Here is a 23,536-nt window from a genome sequence, read left to right on the forward strand (position 1 = left end):
AGTTATTACCGTCTTTTCTGATGACTAGTATTTGCTAATATCATTGAAATCATAAGCACATCTCCATAGGTTCTTCGTAGCGTTCCTTATGCCCCTAGCGGCAACCCCTTTCATTCTTTTTACTGTACCTCCGTTCACATTCTCTTTCGTCCATCTTACTTTCCACCCTCTCTTAACAATTGTTTTAGCACTATTCTCAGCGCTGAGTGACCCCATGCGCCCCAGAGCTTGGCTTTTGGCTTAACTTTTATACGCTCTCTTCCACTCATAAGTAAGCATATGTTTAATAGTACTCTAGTAATAATCATTATTAATGTTTTATTCGTTTGTTTGTATGTGTGGTTCTTAGGCTTTGAAGTAACAAGCGTATCGAAAAAGTTTGGAAGACATTATAGCATATATATATATACATTAAATATATTAATAATATATATATATATACATATATAATATATAATTATATATATATATTATATATATATACTATATATATATTATAATATATATATATATATATAATATATATATATATGTTATACATACATATATATATTATATATATAATTATATATTATATATATATATATATCGTGTGTGTACATAAATATACTCATCACTTTAATCAGAAGACATTTCCCGATTTAAGCCACGACTCAAGAATTTGATATCTTGATGTTAGAAGACCCACAGCAACCCGACATAGGTTAAGTAGGTACCCGCAGATAACGGTGACATTTCTCAACTATGAGGGTATAGTTGGGTTAAACCCTTGACCCTGACACGGTTTAACTGCCAAGTGTGTAAACCCGTATTATTAGTATTGAAGAAAGTGGTAGGGTTGTTGTTTCTTTTGTTGTAGTTGTTGTTGTTGTTGTTGTTGTTTCTGTTCTAAGATTAATGGTAGTGGTAGTGCTTCTGAAACTAACGGAGGTCCACAAAGTCCCAGTACCATTACAAGCTATATATACTTGTGATGGTACTGGGACTTTATGGACACCCTGTATAACTGCTGTGGCTTCACTGAGCGTTACATTAGCCGGTGGTGTGGGAACAACCAATGTTTCCTAACGTTCCTCTCTTTTTAGCAATTTCTCCATTTCCTTTTGCTATAGTCACGTAGTAGCAGCTGCAATTATATCAGTAGTAGTAGTAGTAGTAAGAGTAATAGTTCTAGTAGTAGTAGAAGTAGCAGTAATAGTAGTTCCAGTAGTATTTGGAACCCCGCCTAAAATACAGTTCATGTTGCTTCCCGTTCAAAAGTGAAGACATACGATTCGGCGAACAAGGCTGCGTTCAGTACTTCCATTAACGCTGGACGCTCTTGAACGTTTTGTATACGATTCTTTAGGCTTTGTAGATGCAGTTTCTTTTTATGGAGTTTTGATGGCAACCTATTACGCGGCGATGAAGTTTTGATGCTCGGCTTAAAGGAAAATCGTTGAAGATTTGTCATGGTTTTGTATGGCAGTTGTTCTGGGCTATAGCAGTGATTAACAGCTCTCTCTCTCTCTGTCTCTCTCTCTGTCTCTCTCCCTCTCCCTCTCCCTCTCTCTCTCTCTCTCTCTCTCTCACACACACACACACACAAATACACATCACACACACTCACACACATATATGTATGTATGCATAATTTGAGAGAGAGAGAGAGAGAGAGAGACTTGTCTAGTCACCGATTAGTAGGCACTGCCTTGCTCTTGCCATAGTTCATTTAATTCAAAGTTGAAAATCTCTCTCCTAGTGCAGGTTACTGTTACATAGTGTTAATTAAAAGGGAGAGAGAGAGAGAGAGAGGGAGGATAAATAAGCTTCGGTTTGGACAGAGAATGAAGATCATTATAGAATGCCTGCGCTCCAGTTTTAAAGACAAAATACGCAATTAAAAATAGGGCGTGGGACTAACATGAATATATAAGTTCTCATAGCAAAGTTATTTTGCCCTTTTTTCGGAAAACTTCACAGCTAACATTCTCAACAGACTCCAAGTGCTGTGGATAGCTATCGCTAACCTTCAGTTTGTGCAATGTAGGCATTACTTAAGGGTCTTTGCAGCGTCCCTTCGGCCCCTAGCTGCAACCACTTTCATTCCTTTTACTGTACCTCCGTTCATATTCTCTTTTTTCCATTTTACTGTCCACCCTATCTTAACAATTGTTTCATAGTGCAACGGCTTTGAGGTTTTCCTCCTGTTACGCCTGTCAAACCTTTTACTGTCAATTTCCGTTTCAGCGCTGAATGGCCTTAGTTGCCCCAGTGCTTGGCATAATGCCAAAAATCTACATAAATCAAATCAAAGATCGTGAAGGTTTCTGTTACATTTAGATTTCCGTTTACCATTGTGTGATGGTAGGCTTTCATGCAGGAAAAGTCCTCAGCTGTATTTTCTACAACTGAAAATATATTCGAAGACCGGAAATGCGAGCCTATACTTCAACCTCAAACTACTTCCAGTTTAAATACTTAAACATTTCCTTATTATTAAGGAAACTGGGCTTCTCAAGGACACTTACACACTTACAATCATCTAGCCGTCCGGTAAATCACGAACGAAGAGAAGGGGGTTATATTTATCTCGTCTTACGATGTAAAAACCGCCGAATTTTGGAGGAATTTATGTATTGCGCACGACCACCTCCTCGCGCGCAAGCTGCCTCCAAGTTCGAATGTTTTGCTTGTGCTTGAAGAAGCGCAGGAAAACATCTAATTGCCGAGGAAGCAACTTCAAGGTGAGAGCGAAATGACGCAGTGTTTGTAGATGTGTGGGGGGGGGGGGGGGGGGGGGGGAGACGGGCGGTCGTATTTTTGGGAGTTTGGTGGGTGGAGGATGAGGGTCTTGCGTGGCTTACTCTGTTCCTTCTAGAAATTGTAATCATTTCCTCTGTTGCAGACGGCAAAATATAACATTCAGAGATTTTTATTTTATCCTTCGACTTTAAGAAATTACAGGTCAGTGAACACGTGGATGCACGTATGCACACACACACACACACACACACACACATATTTACAGGATGTCCATAAAGTCCCCAGTACCATTACAAGTATTTATTGCTTGTAATGGTACTGGGACTTTATGGACATCCTGCATATATATATATCATATATATATATATATATATATATATATATATATATATATATGCAAAGTGGAACGGCTCCGTTAAAAATTAAAACCCACTGTATGTCGATCTAAGCAAGGCATTGTGTATCTGGAAGTTGGTCGACTAAAGTTGATGGCAGCAACAGGTAGCAGACATCACAGAGCTAGCAACCTCATCATATCATAGAATAATTGAAAGGCTAAAAAAAAAAAAAAACTTGAGCGACTCCCTTATAAATTCTGTAATTCATTGATTTACGTCTATATATTTTTTGTGGACTTAAATATTTATTCAAAGTTCGTCTGCCTTGGGCAGGATTATTGTATATAATGTAATTAATAATAATGTATTCCTCTAGCTTTGTAAGTGTATTATAATATTTAGTCAATAAAGTAATAATAAATACTCACTTATTCCATTCCAAAGACTATAAAAGATATGTACCCTTAAGAGCAGTCTATCGCATCCTTTTTCTCTACAAAACCAAACCATCTTCATTTCTCTTTGTTATTTCGAAGTATGAGTAAAATGACTGAGGATTAATGTAAAAACGTAAGTTAAAATGGTACTTGGGAATGAGGAAGATGAAATAGTAAATATTTATGTCCAATTTGGAAGAACGTAAGTGCCTGATTTTCATTTGTGCGTGGGTCTTAATTCTAATGGAAGATGGCGGACTGAAAGGAAAGGTGGGTTACGGAGAAGGCGAATCAAGGAACCTATATTTTGTATATATAATAATATAGCAAGGTGTAAGCGCAATATTTGGAAGAGATTAGGAGTGTCTATGGATGGCAGAGCTGGGTCGTTGGAAGGGATTATAGTATCAACTCTCTAGTCTGTCGAGGTAAAGTAAGGCTGTTCAGTGTACTCGAGACCAAAAAAGCTAAACCGGTTGAGATGAAATTTTAAATATTATAGAATGATAAAAAGTTGAAAGGGAGTGAAATGTGGAGAAAAGATTACTTGATAAAAAACATTGGTAATAGTAGAAGGATGGATGAAAATATTGGTAATAGTAAAAAGATGAATAGAAACATTGGCAATAGTAAAAAGATTGATAAAAACATTTGCAGTGGTAAAAAGATAGATAAAAACATTGGTAATAGTAAAATGATGGATAAAACTATTGACAATAGTAAAAAGATGGCTAAAAACATTGGTAATATTAAAAAAAGATGAATAAAAACATTGGTAATAGTAAAATAATGGATAATAACTTTGGTAATAGAAGAAGGATGGATAAAACCATTGTCAATTGTAAAACGATGAATAAAAACATTGAAAATAGTAAAAAGATAAATAAAATAAAATATTGGCAATAGTAAAAAGATGGATAAAAACATTGGCAATAGTAAAAAGATGAATAAAAACATTAGCAATACTAAAAAGATTGATAAAAACATTGGCAGCAGTAAAAAGATGGATAAAAACATTGGCAGTTGTAATAAAATAGATAAAAACATTGGCAATATAAAAAGATGGATAAAAATATTGCCAATAGTAAAAAGATAGATAAAACCATTGGCGAAAGTAATAAGATGGATAAAAACATTGGTAATAGTAAAAAGATTGATAAAAACATTGGCAGTAGTAAAAAAAAATAGATAAAAACATTGGCAATAGTAAAAAAATGAATAAAAACTTGGTAACAGTAAAATGATGGATAAAAATAACTAACAAATAAATCAACGACGGCAAAAGAAAACACATTTTCTTCCCCACGTTGCAACACAGTTGCTCACTCTGCCAAAATACAAAAGGCGTATCCAACCTCATTCAGCGTTGATCCCAAACTATTATATTCTCCACGAGCGCGCGAAGCAAAACATACAGATAAATAGATGCCTCCAAATGCCCAGGTAGATGGGGACCCTTTGACACGGGCTGGGGTTCAAATCCCTCTCATTTGACACCGGGGATTGTGTCGTTCTGAAACAAAGTTTCGACGCAAGTGGAACGCTGCTGGTTCGTGACAATGAGAGGGTTGTTCATAACGGAGTCAGTAGGTGTTATGGTTTAAAGGGGAAGACCTTTGTTTACACAAGATGTTATGACTGTGTATGTGTGCTCACTGAAGTCCTGATTTCTTCTCTGTCCGCTGGGCGGTGGTTCGAACCCAAGAGAGGACGAAATTATTATCAACTAAAAAATTCCCTTTCGGTTTACGTATATGAAAATATATTAATTCCGAGGTAGAGCGAATTAGATTTTAAAGGACATTTGTAGCTCGAATAATTTATATGAATCACGGTGTTGATGTAATAATTATCATATATATATATATATATATATATATATATATATATATATATATATATATATATATACAAAGATGTATATGCACTTTTACCTAATATACGCCCACGCCCTGTCTTTCCGCAGAGCAGGTGATAGGTTTTGCTGATGACGAATCCAAAAAGTTCCTAAGAGCAAAGAGATATTCTAGAGTTTACCGTGAAATAATGAATCCTTTGACCTTTGAAATCAAAGTCTTCTTTATTTATCTTTCCTCTCATACATTTACTCATTTAGATCTCTCTCTCTCTCTCTCTCTCTCTCTCTCGTCTCTCTCTCTCGTCTCTCTCTCCTTCTCTCTCCTCTCTCTCTCTCTCTCTCTCTCTCACACAAAGACAATCTTGTGCTAATGTGATTGGCAGGAAGATAATGTCCCATTTCCTTTTCTCTCGTTTACTCAGCAGTTCATCTCGACACCTGATTCCTCTCCCTCCCAATCAACAGTCCCCCCCACCCACCCTCACCCCCCACCAGAAACACACACGCACGGATAATGCAGCAAGCCCAACTGGAAACCATCCATCAATGACGTAATGGAGTGGATGGAAAACAAGTCAAAATGCAGACTGGTAGATGGCGCTGAGAGCGGCCAGTGGGGTGGGGCTATGGGAAAGGGAATGAGGTTTGCATCCGAAATAAAGGGCCAGGGAGGGTTGGTGGGTGGGAGGTTTGCATCCGAAAAAAGGGGCGAATAAGGGGAGCAGGAGGAGGTTTGCGTCCACTAATAAATGAGTTAACAGACGCCATATGTTGTCGTAGGTGTAAGTAGGTTGTTATTAGTCGGCCCGAAGGGGTTACTGGTGCACGCTTGGAATTGACGGTGGTCTTTTTATGCCGGGGGGGGGGGGCGTTTGTTTGATTTGATTGGGGGGGGGGGACTGTATCGTTTTGGAACGTTTTTAGCCTCTTAATGACTCTAGCAAAATCAATGCGTGATCGTGGCTTAACATTCTCTCTCTCTCTCTCTCTCTCTCTCTCTCTGTGAATGAACAGTAAAACCTGCTCCTAGAGTTAAGTGGAGCACACGATGTCTCCTCGGATGGACTAATAAGTCTTTGAGATATTCTAATCCATGTGAATCTCTCTCTCTCTCTCTCTCTCTCTCTCTCTCTCTCTCTATAAATAAATAAATAAGTAAATAAATAAATAAATAAATCTTTTCTCTCCTTTGCCTGATAATGACTGAATAAAGCGACCACCGAAGAGTTCGCAGAAATGGTTTGTCGTTTCGTCCTTTAAGTATGTAGTATATTTCAGTAAAGTTAGGATTAATTATTTATTTATTTGTAATAGTTTTCTTTCACTGAAAGTAAAAAAAAAATAGCTGCTTAAAACATTTCTTGGTGATGTGTCATAACATCCGGTTTATCTTCAGTGATGGCAAGCAAAATTACTGAGAAAGTGATCAAAGTAAAGTAATTTACTAGCTCTGTTACGATAATAATAATAATAATAATAATAATAATAATAATAATAATAATATAATAATAATAATAATAGTAACTACAGGCCTATCACCTGCCTACCAATAATGTGGAAGTTACTAACAGGTATCATCAGCGAAAGGCTATACAACTACCTAGAGGATACAAACACCATCCCCCACCAACAGAAAGGCTGCAGAAGGAAGTGTAGGGGCACAAAAGACCAGCTCCTGATAAACAAAATGGTAATGAAGAACAGTAAGAGAAGGAAAACCAACCTAAGCATAGCATGGATAGACTATAAGAAAGCCTTCGACATGATACCACACACGTGGCTAATAGAATGCCTGAAAATATATGGGACAGAGGAAAACACCATCAGCTTCCTCAAAAATACAATGCGCAACTGGAATACTATACTTACAAGCTCTGGAATAAGACTAGCAGAGGTTAATATCAGGAGAGGGATCTTCCAGGGCGACTCACTGTCCCCACTACTCTTCGTAGTAGCCATGATTCCTATGACAAAAGTACTACAGAAGATGGATGTTGGGTACCAACTCAAGAAAAGAGGCAACAGAATTAACCATCTGATGTTCATGAACGACATCAAGCTGTATGGTAAGAGCATCAAGGAAATACATACCCTAATCCAGACTCTAAGGATTGTATCTGGGGACATCAGGATGGAGTTTGGAATAGAAAATGTGCCTTAGTCAACATACAGAAGGGCAAAGTAACAAGGACTGAAGTGATAAAGCTACCAGATGGGAGTAACATCAAACACATAGATGAGACGGGATACAAATATCTGGAATAATGGAAGGAGGGGATATAAAACACCAAGAGATGAAGGACACAATCAGGAAAGAATATATGCAGAGAATCAAGGCGATACTCAAGTCAAAACTCAACGCCGGAAATATGATAAAAGCCATAAACACATGGGCAGTACCAGTAATCAGATACAGCGCAGGACTAGTGGAATGGACGAAGGCAGAACTCCGCAACATAGACCAGAAAACTAGGAAACATATGACAATACACAAAGCACTACACCCAAGAGCAAATACGGACAGACTATACATAACACGAAAGGAAGGAGGGAGGGGACTACTGAGTATAGAGGACTGCGTCAACATCGAGAACAGAGCACTGGGGCAATATCTGAAAACCAGCGAAGACGAGTGACTCAAGAGTGCATGGGAAGAAGGACTGATAAAAGTAGACGAAGACCCAGAAATATACAGAGACAGGAGAAGGACAAACAGAACAGAGGAATGGCACAACAAACCAATGCACGGACAATACATGAGACAGACTAAAGAACTAGCCAGCGATGACACATGGCAATGGCTACAGAGGGGAGACCTCAAGAAGGAAACTGAAGGAATGATAACAGCGGCACAAGATCAGGCCCTAAGAACCAGATATGTTCAAAGAACGATAGACGGAAATAACATCTCTCCCATATGTAGGAAGTGCAATACGAAAAATGAAACCATAAACCACATAGCAAGCGAATGTCCGGCAATGGCACAGAACCAGTACAAAAAGAGGCATGATTCAGTGGCAAAAGTCCTCCACTGGAGCCTGTGCAAGAAACATCAGCTACCTTGCAGTAATATGTGGTACGAGCACCAACGTGAGGGAGTAATAGAAAACGATTAGGCAAAGATCCTCTGGGACTATGGTATCAGAACAGATAGGGTGATACGTGCAAATAGACCAGACGTGACGTTGATGGACAAAATCAAGAAGAAAGTACCATTCATTGATGTCGCAATACCATGGGACACCAGAGTTGAAGAGAAAGAAAGGGAAAAAATGGATAAGTATCAAGACCTGAAAATAGAAATAAGAAGGATATGGGATATGCCAGTGGAAATTGTACCCATAATCATAGGAACACTAGGCACGATCCCAAGATCCCTGAAATGGAATCTGTAAAAACTAGGGGCTGAAGTAGCTCCAGGACTCATGCAGAAGAGTGTGATCCTAGAAACGGCGCACGTAGTAAGAAAAGTGATGGACTCCTAAGGAAGCAGGGTGCAACCTGGAACCCCACACTATAAATACCACCCAGTCGAATTGGAGAACTGTGGTAGAGCAAAAAAAAATAAAATAAAATAAAATAATTGTTCTAAACGGTCCACAATAATAATAAAAATGAGGTTCGTGCATAATTTTTTTGGACTGAAGCTGAACTCAGAGAATGATTCGAAAGCCTTGTATAGAATTTTTAAATTATGCACGAACTCTTAACTTTTTTTTTATTATTGTAGACCCCTTGATAGAGTTTTTCCCAAATAATAATAATAATAATAATAATAAGCACAACTCTTAACTTTTTTTTTTATTATTGTAGACCCCTGATAGAAATAATAATAATAATAATAATAATAATAATAATAATAATAAATAATAATAATAATAATAATAATAATACCGTTAAACGAAGCTTTCAAAAAACAGCGAATATACTAAAAAAAAAAAAGTTAATATTTTCCGGTCTGCCTCGTAATCTAGAGAAGATTACTCAGTCCAGTTCCTATCGTTGCTTCTCTTAAATTCCTTTTATTCCTCCGTGTATATTATGCGAAGACTGTCGTACCGATAAGCGATGCCCTGGAAATTGGGGGTTGGAGTCCCGATTTAGAATAACAAGGTGTGATCCGACCTCCAGCTTACTCGAGGCGCGTGCTAAAATATACGGTCAAATAGAGCGTTGTTTCACCAACGAAAATTAAAAGAAATACGATATATTTTATTAGAAAATTATGATTCTGTACAGTTAAACAGGCGCATTATTTATTTTTTACATTTTCATTCTAATAGATATATTATAAATATTCTAAAATTTCTGTATATTTAGCTCAAGGCAAGACACCTTTTTCAGCAGATTTACAATTAGTGAAAAGAGTATATGATTGTTTCAATCAGTTATTTCTATAGGATTATTTCAATAACAATGTAATTAACAGATTCACATGTAATGAAAAGAGTATACGATAGTTTCAATTAGTTATTTCTAAAGGATTATTTCAATAACAAATGTAATTAGCAGATTTACAATTAATGAAAAGAGTATATGATAGTTTCAATTAGTTATTTCTAAAGGATTATTTCAATAGCAATATAATTAACAGATTTACATTTAATGAAAAGAGTATACGATAGTTTCAATTAGTTATTTCTAAAGGATTATTTCAATAACAAATGTAATTAGCAGATTTACAATTAATGAAAAGAGTATATGATAGTTTCAATTAGTTATTTCTATAGGATTATTTCAATAACAATGTAATTAACAGATTTACATTTAATGAAAAGAGTATATGATAGTTTCAATTAGTTACTTCTAAAGGATTATTTTAATAACAAATGTAATTAGCAGATTTAAAATTAATGAAAAGAATATATAATAGTTTCAATGAGTTATTTCTATAGGATTGTTTCAATACCAAATGTAATTAGCAGATTTACAGCTAATGAAAAGAGTATATGATAGTTTCAATTAGTTATTTTTAAAGGATTCCTTCGAAGTTATGATAATTTAATATACTGAAAACTCAAATGTTCTGGAAGACTTCAAAACCTTCAGAAATCTAGTTCATGGAAGAGAGAGAGAGAACTGAAGAGAAGTGATTAATTACCTTATAATTAATTTTTTTTCTCCTTGTTTTTCCTCTTCGTTCATTGTGAAATGCAGTTTCTTATTTAAAAGTGATTAACTGAGCTTTCATGACTTATGGGTCATTAGCGCAATTTCTTCAAGTTCCGGACAGTGCCATGAGACCCATAATTACCCTCATTTTCTCTCTCTCTCTCTCTCTCTCTCTCTCTCTCTCTCTCTCTCGGATGGTCGCTTGTTTTGTAAGGTGATACTGATTCCATATAACTTTCGAATTTTCGCAATTCGTTTTCGGAAAGTTAAAGAGGTCGCGTATTTTGACCTTGAAAATTATCCATGGGTATTATTAGTTAAATAAATGGAGTCCAAACATAATATTTAATCTTTGCATTGATATTTACGTACACACATACATTTTGTATATATATATATATATATATATATATAGATATATATATATATATATATATGTGTGTGTGTGTGTGTGTGTGTGTGTGTGTGTGTGTGTGTGTTACAGGGAATATGTGAAAATCCAGGGATTTTCGTGAAGTCCCTGGATTTCACACACACACATATATATATATATATATATATATATATATATATATATATATATATATATATATATATATATACATATATATGTATGAGACAAATTATCTACTCATTTGAGATTTCAACCACAGCTCAGGTCAAATCCAACAAGGCGACAGTAATTAACCACCGAACTTTCTGGCTGATTCGTCTCCTGATAATTCTTGTGTCTTTTCTATCTAGACCGATAAGCAATTACTCTCGTTAATTGCCGCGTTTTGTCCGTCTGTTTCCTCCGTTCTTTGTCCTGTCTGCGAGGAGACGGAGGCAAACGGATTACATCAGAAAGGCGGAGACAAAAACATTTATATTGCTTTTGGCAAATCCTAGCGAGGAGTAATTCGCTGCCGGCCGATAGGATCTAACTGACAAATTACGTACATGGCGTGATGCCGCGCGGAGAGAGAGAGAGAGAGAGAGAGAGAGAGAGAGAGAGAGAGAGAGAGAGAGACTCATGCACATTAATAATTATCATCATCATCGCATTATCATCTTCATTATTATATAATGATAATAATATTAATAATAATAATAATAATCTCAGTATAAGTCTAAGAGACAAGTAAATTCTTTGACAATAATTGGTTATTTAATACCATTCTATCGATTAATAATAATAATTGTCATTTTTATCTTATGATCATCATCATTATCATAATAATAACAATAATATTCTCAGGATAATTCTAAGAGACAAGCAAACTTCTTGGACAATATGTGACTATTTAATACCATTCTATCGATTAATAACAATCATCATCATCATCATCTTATCATAATAATAATAATAATAATAATAATAATAATAAAGGAATGAATAATAATAATAATAAGTATATTCTCAGGATACTTCTAACATACAAGCAAATTCTTTGACAATATTTGCCTATCTAATACTATTCTATCGATTCCTCTTCACCTGCTGTGACGTCACATATCCCAAACGAGTTCATTTACTACATCAGTTTTTTCTTTTCCTCTCCGTTCTAGGCTCACTTCCGGTCATCAAGGAGCAGCCGAGCAGCGTGATCGCCAGACGCAACGATCCGGCAACCCTGAACTGCGCAGCCTCCGACGCCACGCACATCACGTGGTTCCGGGACGGCCAGCAGGTCGTGACCTCCTCCCAGGACACCCGCTCCCACCGCGTCCTCCTGCCCTCTGGGTCCCTCTTCTTCCTGAGGGTAGCCAGTGGACGCAGGGACAGCGACGCCGGGAACTACTGGTGCGTGGCCACCAACCAGTACGGCTCGACGCGTTCCGCCAACGCTACCCTCACCGTGGCCTCCTTGTCCTACGATTTCCAGGCGTTTCCAGAGCCATCCGTCAAAGTTCTGGCTGGGGAGCCTGTGACCCTGTCCTGCAGAGCTCCGAGAGGTTCTCCGGAGCCTAGTCTGAGCTGGCTGAGGGATGGCAAAGAGGTGCAGAATTCCTCGCACGTAGTCGTCACGAACTTTGGTGACCTTGTTATCAAGCCGACTGAGCAGGATCATTCAGGGACCTACGTGTGTCGTGCAAAAAATATTGCTGGAACACGAGAATCACCTGCTAGCAAGCTAGTTGTTATGAGTAAGTTCATTTCACGGCAGAACGTAATTTATGTTTGTCTGATTTTATAGCTTTATTCACGTAACATAAAAAGAAATGTTTGCCTTAGCATTATGCCAATTATGTTTAGAGAATGAGGTTAATAAAAAGTGGAATTCAATTGTCTTCAGGGTAATATGATAACACTGAAGGCTACCTAGTGCTGCTCTGCAGATATTAAAAATTGGTTTTCAATAGAGTCTTGAGTACTTTAAGATACAGTCTTGTTTATCATTAAATAAAATCTATATTTTTACCTTTTTCAGCTCCACCCTGGTTTGAGGTAAATCCCAAAAATGTAACTGCTGCCTCGGGGGTAAACGTAGAATTTGCCTGCCAAGTCAAGGGCCACCCAACGCCATCAGTAACTTGGCGACGCTTAGACGGGAAGATGCCAACATCCCGTATCAAAACTGATAATCAGAGGCTTACAATAGAGGAAGCTGAAGCATCAGACACTGGTGTATACATTTGTGAAGCACAGAGCGAGGCTGGTTTCACGGAAGCCAAAGTATTTCTCACTGTCTTTGAGGCTCCTGAGTTAGCCCAGCGTCCACAAAATACACAGGTTTTGGAAGGTGAAAAAGTGCAGTTGTCATGCATAGTCAAAGGAGACCCAGAACCCCTTGTGTTGTGGCGTTTACCAGCCCTGGACAGATCAGCTCTACTTACTCCATCGCAAAAAAATGGACACATATCTGTGTCTTCAGATGGCCAGACACTGACAATCAGCCCAACAGCAACAAGGGACAGTGGGAATTACCAGTGTTGGGGAGTCAGTAATGGAGGAGGCGTAAGCGCTCAAGCAGAGGTGATGGTGGTTGATGCATATCCTCCTCCTGTGATTGGTGTAGGTCCCCAGGACATTTCAGTGAAGCCAGGGAGTGATGTTTCACTACCTTGTGAAGTAGTCAGTGAAGCTGCTACACCAACCATAACATGGTGGTTTCAGCCTGCAGCGCACATCCCTTCTTACAAGTTAACTGAGGGGAATGAGAACACTAGAATATCACTCCCAAATACTGGGGCACTTCTATTGAAAAATGTTCAAGCAAGTGATGCAGGTATTTACACATGTCGTGTCACAGCTGAAACAGGTAGTGCAGAGCAGGAGGCAGTACTGCAAGTTAAGGAAAGTGCTCCAGATATACCCACACGCCACCCACCAGCTCCACCTTCAAAACCTCGATTATTCTCTGTTAATGAAACATCCGTTCAGTTATCATGGCTGCCCAATTCTCAAATGGATAGTAACACTGAACAGTGGTATCTTATTGAACACTGGCAGCAGGGATGGGATGAGTGGCGTGTTGCGGCTGCAGATATTAGACAAGAATCCTTCACAGTTACTGCTTTGACCCCTGGAAATACTTATTTTTTCTTCGTCCGGGCAATTAGCAATGAAGGGAAGTCTTTCCCAAGTCCGTGGTCAGATTCGGTCATCGTCCGTCCATCCCGCGATCTAAACCTGACTTCGAATCAGGTCCGCCAAGTGCGCCGTCGTCTTTCAAGACCTGCAGTGACACTCACGGAAGCTGAAATAACTAATTCTAACAGTGTCCTGTTAAAATGGAGGTTTATCAACGCAGCTGAGGATGCAGTAGAAGGTGTGCTGGTGTATGCAGTCTCAGCGTCAGGTTCTGTGCAGGTGGCCACTGTCCTAGGGTCTTCCTCCTCGTCTCATCATATGCATAATTTACAGCAGTATACAAATTATACTTTCTTTGTAGCTCCATTTTGGCACAGTATTGAGGGCACGCCTTCAAACGCCATCAAAGTCACTACACCGGAGGATGGTGAGGATTGCATTAAAATTCCTCTCTCTCTCTCTCCTCTCTCTCTCTCTCTCTCTCTCTCTCACATACACACACACACACACACACACATCAAATCACCGAGTCTGCAAACAAAAACAATGAACCAGACCACCGTAGTAATGACATTTAGAATGAATTGTGTAAAAGCACCACCAATATTTTCCCAGACTTTTTAAAAGAATTTTTATTGTAGGTGGCCAAGCATCTGCTGAAATACAACTGCTAGATTCATACAGGATAATCTTTGTGCAGACTTATAATGGGTGTATTTCAAATATAATTTTCTCTTTATATACTCCTCTGTAAAAAGTTTAATGGCTTTTTATGGGGGGTGGGGGTGGTATTTCTTTCACTTTTGCAACAACTCATTTAATCACTATTCCTTTGATCAGATTAAGTAATCGCTAATGATAGTTAGCTTGAAACTTTGTCTATGCTACCTCCCTTCACATCATCTTATCAGAGACCAACATTCCTCATAATTATTGGTTTTTCTTAATGTTTTTCTTCATCTTTCTTCTGTTACCTTAGCAAGCTGTGCAATCTTGTTTTCAATCATTCTAACGAAGTTTTCGTATTTCAGTTGCTTGTAGCAAGACTTCTAAATCCATATCATTTTCTCTCTTTTACTAGTTTTATAGAGATCTTATAGGTACACTCGATTAGCTGCTAATCTAAAATCCTTCACAGAGAAAGATTTTATCGTTATCATTACACTTTTTTGATGGAGTCATATTCCTTTACCTAACTAATTAGTAAACTTATTTGTTATTGCAGAATAGACTGTGTTGATTTCAAAGTAGCTCATCAGCTAAAATATCTTTAATGAAATTTTATAAAATTGACAACACTGCACCCTTTTCAGTTTAAGCCCTGCTATTGGACTTCAATCAAAAGTTGTATTGGCTGTCATGTAGGTTAGCAATATAAGATACATCATAATTTTTTAGATGTTTTGTGGGAATGGTGTTCCTTCAAAATACTGAAAAGTGTTTTCTATTTAATTCTACAGCTTCTGCCGATATGTAAATTGAAGGATAACGCTCATTCTTTTCCAGTTCCAGTCTCTGCACCCAGTGATGTTCACATCATCCTCCAGAAAGATGGATCAACGCTGATCACTTGGTCAAGCTTGGAAAGTGATAAAGCCCGTGGTGTGATCATTGGCTACCAAGTTGTCATTACTAACAATGGTACACAGACGACAGAAATGGTGCAAGACCCCAGACTTGAAGCCCATGGGCTCACTCCAGGTAGACTGTATGCTGTCCGTGTTGCAGCTGTCACGGGCGCTGGCATTGGGCCATTCAGTCCTCCAGTGTTGTTGGATGGGGGAACAAAAATTGATCACTCAAACCAGAATGTGCCTCTCATTCCAAGAGGAGACAACACTTCAGTTTTATATGCCCAGCCTCAGCCAGCTTGGCTTGTTTATCTGTTGGTGCCTTTGGTCATCATTCTCTTCTTTGCAACTATCATGTACATAAGACATTTGCGACATAAAATTCCAGTGCCTAAACCTTCCCAAGCAAACTCAGTTTACCAAAGATCCATCTTTGTATCCAGCGCAGCATACCATAAACATGTATAGTGAGCAGAAACTCTGGCCTTCATCAGACAGCGACAAGGACTCAAGCCTGTCATCGTCAAGACTTCTGCGGTCAGATCAGCAGATAAATGACTATTCAGAACCAAGAGTGCAGAGGATTGACGAAGCCACAGAGCCCTATGCTACAACGGCACTCTTGGCACAAGAGTCCCCACACTTGATTCATGGGCCTCCATGGCGACATCACAGTGATGACTCTGGTGTGCAGGTCAACTGGTCTGCCATCTTGCCGCCACCACCTTCCTGCCCTCCACCACACGATTTCGACTTGGGGGATCCAGTGGGATTCACCAGCCCCCGAGAGGTCCACATAGTATGTGCTCCAGGGAGCTCCTCGCACCGCAGTAGCGTGATTGGATCAGAGCAGTACAAAAGGCCCTGTGATGCAAGTTCTGATCACACCTACGATATCTACACGCAGATGACACCCAATTCTTTCCGCAATGGATTCCGTACTTTTAATTCCTTGCAAAGCTGTGATTGTAAACAAAATAACAAAGAATGCCAATCATCTAATTTCTCATCTACAGAACCTCCCACGAGTAACACTCACTAATCTTAGAATCACATACATTTTTGGTTGGTCATCATGTCAGCAAGATGTATCCACAATTTTAACAAGTTCTGTTCTTGTCTGATGAATCCAACCAATTTAAAATAAAACCAAAGATAACTATAAGGTTTAGTTAAAACAAACTTTTGAGTGAATTTTTTCATCATTTTTGAAACTGCAGACTTACTCTTAGTGTACAGGGTGAAAGTGGTGCAAGACTCTTGGTGTACAGAAAGAGTTTCGGTTCAAGCAAAGTGCTTTTGTGGGGTGAATCAGGTCTTCTGCAAATCTGCCGAAAAAGGAACGCGTGCTTGCAAACGCTGGTGGCTTCTACCTTGTAGCAGCAACCAGTGTTGCACTGTATTCTCTTTTATCAATCAAATGGTGCTTTGAGTTGCAAGAGCAAATGGATTCAAAACTAATGTCCTTTTGTGTTGCGTCCAGTGCGTCTATATCAGACACTGAACGCAACACCGTTTTAACACATGAGGTGACTGCTTCCTACTGGACCATGTAGAAAGTGAAGTCCCTAGCTGACTCTGAAGGACTCTTGACTTCTTCAGTCAAGAGACTCTGTCAAATCATCCATTTGCAGTGGAAGTCCTATACCTGTTCATTTGCATTGTGATAGGCCGTAGGTTTAATAACAAGCTAACGCTAATAGTGGATTCCTTGGAATCCTAAGTAGTACGACATTAAATGAAAATGCTTTATATCAATAGCCACGCAGCTTGAGAAGTTGTAAATTATGATCGTCCTTGTATATCCTAGTCATGCCTTGTATATATATAATATATCCCCCAAATTGTTTATTTTTCAAATAAAATTTGTTGACTTCGGGATGTTGTTGATGAACCTTGATGAACGGTGCTCCATCGCCCGAGAACTGTGATTTCGCAAACGTAAAATATTACCGAGATATGATAAGGAAGTACTTTATCCATAGACTGAGTTGTATAGATAGATCTCGAGTATCTACATCAAATGTAGATATTTGCTTTATATATCGTTCCCCGGTTAGTGACGCGTATAATTTCATGACAAAAATCGAGCTGAACACTCAAGGTTTTTTTTTTTTATTGTTGTTTGGATGTTTAAATCCATTTAGACCGGATTAACGTAAATATCGGTAATGAACGAAAGGGACCAAATTTGGTTGGAGAAAAAGCGATAACTTCAAGAACGCTTTTATGAGTATACTACGACCAGACCACTTAGATAATATGAGGAATCTAAACCGGCGAAAACCTTGAATATCATTAGACTGTGTTGGCATGGTATCTCAAGAGCCGGTAGACAAAATTTAATTAATATTGGTACACATTTTCGCTATTTGACTTTCTCGAGATCTTCAACTTTTGGGAGAGTCATCCTCAGAGATGAAGAGGATTCTCATTACAATAATATACAACAGTGAACTGGACATGGCGGCTAGATTTCGACAATTCTGTTCGCCCGTTCTGTTATGCGTACAACCACGCACGAACACTGGCGCACGTGCATAAACGCGATTGGAATCATAGCATTTTTCCAATTTCGTTGGCGAAGGTGATGCAGAGGTGTGAGAAAATATACGTTTCTCTTTTACATTTGCTGTGTTGCTGGTTTGTAGCATTGTTATGACTTTACGTAATTATTGACAAGCGCAGGTTGACTAAATTTTTTCAAAGGTAGAGAGAGAGAGAGAGAGAGAGAGAGAGAATCTTCTATCCGCACTGCAGTCTCTTAAGCCGATGCAATTTTGTGTTTTACGGTGTATGCAAAATCATGAAGGTTCTCATATGGAAAGTGATGGTGCCAATGAAGTCAAATCATGTTAAATACGTTATTTTCAGCCGGGAGACAGAGAGAGAGAGAGAGAAGGAGAAAGAGAGAGAGAGAGAGAGTTCCGAGATTAATTTTGTGTTCAACCTTCCAAAATCTGTCAGTACGGACTGTGGAAAGCATAAATTACATGAACAGAAAACAAAATATGAATTCCCATGAAAATTTTGACCATATGAGAGAGAGAGAGAGAGAGAGAAATCTCAAAAACTTTCTGCACGTACAGTACGTACCTGCATAGTTGCTAATGCGAGTACGACCCAGAAATCATTGCAGAAATATATTCGATGAAAATACTGGTTGCCCGTTGCCATATATTTCCTCCTATTTAAGAAATGAATAAAGAGAAAATATATTCATTTCCTTCTTCGTCATTCGTCAAGTAGTACCTTCCATTTTAAGTATTCTTCCCTGTGTGTTATTATTGTAATTATTATTGCAATTACCGTCATTATTACAATACGGTCGCTTTTTTTATTGTTTACAAGGTAAAGCAGGATGCGGTAAAATATTGTCATTCGTCCTAGTTTACATTACAAAATGGCAGAGGGTCATTACTTGTACGTATTGCATGAGAAATCTAATCTCTCTCTCTCTCTCTCTCTCTCTCTCTCTCTCTCTCTCAAAATGAGGAAATAGTAGACAATGAACAAAGACAAAAGCGGAATGGTATTTATTTGTATTAAAGCCTCTCTCTCTCTCTCTCTCTCTTCTCTCTCTCTCTCTCTCTCTCTCTCTTCTCTCTCTCTCTCTCTCTCTCTCTCAACATTAAAAGAAATAAACGACAACAAGAAAATAGATGGCTGAATGTTACAATATCAAGGTTGGCATCTCTCTCTCTCTCTCTCTCTCTCTCTCTCTCTCTCTCTCTCTCTCTCTCTCTCTCTCTGCATTCCTTTCAGCTGCAATTGATATGTGGAACACATATCATTTGCTTCCCAACAGGACAAGTTCTTAAACCCTTCTCACGTGAGACCAGTTTTCCCAGTACCATACAACTTCAGCTAAAGGCTTTTTGGTATCGGTTTCCATGGTGAGAGAGAGAGAGAGAGAGAGAGAGAGAGAGAGAGAGAGAGAGAGAAGAGACCCTTTCATAGAAAATTAAAAAAAGAAATGGAAAAAACACTCTTACTCAGAGCAAAAGAAACAAGTAGTTGAAAGAAAAATAGAAAGAAAGCTAGACATACATAATAATAATTCTTTCGACATTTTACCGTGGAAAGAAATCTGAAAGATATCGAAAATGATCAGGGTAACGTTAAGAAAGATAGACATAATGGATCATAGATTATTAACCAAATAAATTGGGAGAATTTGACGAGAAGTTAGACATTAATGAGTAACAATCAAACAAAGTTCGGTGAGCAATACTTTGTCAGACACACGATAAAAATAATAACAGCAATTATTATTTTCACAAATTCACTATTCGTATATGTGCTTGCCCTTGGATACGAGAAACATTCAGCTTGTCCCTCCAGCAAGAAATAAAAAAGAAAAAAATAATAATAAGCGATGATATCTCACGGGAATTCGGCGAAAAATGCGGTTCATTACGAACGCGAAATTGCAGTCATCCGTCACGCATCGGGCCAAACCATGAAGAATATACCTGATAAATCTCTGTATGGCGGGGTTGAGGGAATGGGGGAGTGGAGGTGGGGTGGGGTTGGGGGGGCGGTTCCTCCTAGGGGGCGGGTGTGTCTCCCGTGGAAGGGGGTGTCCCAGTGGGAAGATGGGGTCGATTGGTCGGGGTGTTGTCTAGTGCCTCTGGTGCATTGTTACCAGAAATCGTTTTCAAGTGGCCTCAGGGTCTGCTTAAACCGTCGCCGTTATAGCGGTAATAAAAGCCACTATAATGATAGGTTCTGATTCCCTAAGACGCCGTTAAATAGCTGGATCAGAATAATTAAAAAGGATCGTATAAGCTGATACAGACGGAGTCCATAATAGATAAGAATTTTTTTAATTCACGAGTCGTCCGCTAGGGGGTTGTCTCTGGAGATTAAAAATGTCTAATGGGATTTACATTAAAAAAAAAAACTGGTCTGGTTTTCAATTAATTTGGCCGTTAAATGTTACGCTCTTTGTAAACTGCATTTTCCTTAATGCCTCATCGAGGTTCATTACAGCGGTAATGGTCATCCGCTTGCCGTGAAATGAGGTAACCATCAAGATATCCGGTGGTGGCCTGAAAGAACGATTAAATTTTACAAGAAGAAGAATCTTGTCTCGGCAAAACTGAAACTTGTTCTCAAATTGAAGAAAAAGTTTCCACTTCTGAAAGAGTAATATCAAATGTCATCGTTAATGGTAGTAGTTGTAATAATACCCAGCTGTCTGAGTTCTGATAAGGAACCTGTTATGGAAAAGGACGTGACAGATTCTATCTTTACATTTTTTAATTAAGGAAAACCTGAACAGTTTACTTATGTAACGGCGAATGAAAATGTAACAGTTTGTTGTAAAGTCAGATGGAACGGAGTGGAATGTGAAATTTAGGCTGAAGGCCGAGCACTGGAACCTTTGAGGTCATGCAGCGCTTGTAGAGATATTGAGATTACAAAAGGTTTGATAGGTGTAACAGGAGGAAAACCTCAAAGCAGTTGCACTATGAGTCAATCTTTAGAAGAGGCTGGAAAGTAAGAAGGGAGATAGAGAATAGGAAAAGACGTTTAGTAAAAGGAATGAAAGGGGTTGCATTGACGACACTAACTCCCCCCCCCACGCTCCCCACCCCATACGGATATGAAGCAAGATGTCTCATCGAAGAAGGAAAAATAAGAAACATTACCCGAATGGATAGGATCATTATCACATTGCCTCTAGCCTTTGAAAGCGTAGGTTCAAATCCTAGTTGCTGTAGGGGGACTTAAATTGAGTGATTGAAGAATGGAAAGACATCAGTAGTTGATGGGATTACAAACGAGTTGATGCAGGAATGACGATAATATGACTGAATGACTGACAGTCGATTTGTGACCTCGGAACGAAATGCTGGAAAGATTTTGAGTGAATGCGCCAGAGGAACTATTCTTCATCTGCAAATAGTTGCATGACTAAATGCAACTGGAATAACATTGCTTTACGATACCATGGATGGTTTTTGAGCGGGAAAGCAAGAGAGAGATGACAGGAAGCTAGGTCAAGAAGGTTAGCGTGTTGATTACATTGTCTAAGGATGTCAAAGTGGCAAAATATGAGGGGATTGTTGAGCCCAACCTCCTTTAGGATAGCGAAGTGTGACTATGCGAAAGAAAGACTTAAGTGGCTGAGTTAAACTGTATAGAGAAGCGACAGAGAGATGGAAGACAAGATTCGTGGAAGTGGTAAAACATTCATTGGCTACTTTGCAAATTATGGAGTTAAATAGTTAGGGAACGCCAGAATGCGTGCTAGGTAATGATGTCTTACAGGTGATTTCAACGTCCTGCTGATGCGCATTTGACTAGGTATATAAAGAAGGTATTGTTAAAGAATTTTTCCGCATGAAAGGCTCATCCGCGACTCCAGATTCAAAGTGCTAAATGTGGCAATAAGTGTAGGCTTATTTTATAATATATATCGGGGTTATCTTTCTAAGGAAGAATGGTTAAATGATACATAGATATATATATATAATAATATATATATATATATATATATATATATATATAATATATATCTATATATATATAGGGAGAGAGAGAAGAGAGAGAGAGAGAGAGAGAGAGAGAGAGAGAGATGCAAATGTATATATACTTTTCCTACGGGTCTATACAACTGCAGGCATTTCATTTCATGTGTCATGCATCACAGCCTCTTCAACTAAACAAGTTAAAATACAACTCCTTTTAAACAAGACCGATTTACTGCATATCCTGTCACATCTCTCTCTCTCTCTCTCTCTCTCTCTCTCTCTCTCTTTGGAGATATCGTGATCTCCTTACACCGAAAGAAACAGTGTCGCTACTCCAAGTGACATCCATCTCAGGCGACGTTGTTTTTTTGCCACGTCCATTAACAATGGAAACTGTAATTCCGGTGCATTGTGTAATTGCCTAATTAGAGACAGTAAAAAAAAAGACTTTCATGCAATTTTGATGCAATTCATAACGCATTTCCTGAATTATTAATAAGAGCGAAAGGGTATCATTAAGCGGCTTTCGCATGTAACGATTTTTTTTTCTTTTTTTTTCCGTCTCTCAGGAATATCCAGCAATTGTTGCATTTGCAGTCATGCAAAGCAGTTTATGGGACACAAAGAAGGGTGGTTATTAATTAATAATTAAGCGTTGTTATTCTTAATTGCAGGGGATTTCTGAAACGGTGGGGGGTATCAAGAGAGAGACAGACAGACAGACGGACAGAGAGTGAGAGAGAGAGAGAGAGAGAGAGAGAGCACCTATGATGTGGCAACATTCACCCACATTTTCTCTTTTAGTTATTTATTTCTTTGATTCATAAAGGAGAGAGAGAGAGAGGACTGGTACAGTGACATTCAATCATATATTGTCTTTTAATCGCTTATTTCTTCTATTGTTAAGAGAGAGAGAGAGAGAGAGAGAGAGAGAGAGAGAGAGAGAGAGAGAGAGAGAGAGGTACGAACTATGTTACTGTAACATTCAACAAAATTTTTCTTTTAGTCGTTTATTGCTTCATTGTTAATATTGAGAGAGAGAGAGAGAGAGAGAGAGAGAGAGAGAGAGAGAGAGAGAGAGAGAGAGAGAGAGAAACTTTAATACAAACACTCAACTAATATTCTGTTTTTGTTCGAGAGAGAGAAGAGAGAGAGAGAGAGAGAAACTTTAATACAAACACTCTACTAATATTCTGTTTTTGTGGTGATGAGAGAGAGAGAGAGAGAGAGAGAGAGAGAGAGAGAGAAACTTTAATACAAACACTCAACTAATATTCAGTTTTTGTTCGAGAGAGAGAGAGAGAGAGAGAGAGAGAGAGAGAGAGAGGAGAGAAAACTTTAATGCAATCACTCAACTAATATTCTGTTTTTGTTCCGTGGGCCATCCCTTCACTATAGAGAAGAGTGAGAGAGAAGAGGAGAGGAGAGAGAGAGAGAGAGAGAGAGAGAGAGAGAGAGAGAGAGAGAGAGAGAGAC

The 23,536-nt window shown here is 38.5% G+C and overlaps 1 protein-coding gene across 1 annotated transcript in view; it reads left to right on the top strand.

Moving 5' to 3' along the window:
• LOC135200868 (protein sax-3-like) overlaps positions 1 to 17,457 on the top strand; it is a 26,950-nt gene extending 9,493 nt beyond the window's left edge. Inside the window, 4 exon segments of the mRNA XM_064229583.1 lie at positions 12,042 to 12,620; positions 12,905 to 14,434; positions 15,514 to 16,001; positions 16,003 to 17,457. Of these exon segments, the coding sequence (XP_064085653.1) occupies positions 12,042 to 12,620; positions 12,905 to 14,434; positions 15,514 to 16,001; positions 16,003 to 16,620 (3,215 nt within the window). The 3' untranslated portion in view covers positions 16,621 to 17,457.
• Positions 17,458 to 23,536: the final 6,079 nt, after the last annotated feature.

This window comes from Macrobrachium nipponense, chromosome 27 (genome assembly GCF_015104395.2).
Source record: "Macrobrachium nipponense isolate FS-2020 chromosome 27, ASM1510439v2, whole genome shotgun sequence".
In the NCBI taxonomy this organism is placed as follows: Eukaryota; Metazoa; Arthropoda; class Malacostraca; order Decapoda; family Palaemonidae; genus Macrobrachium; species Macrobrachium nipponense.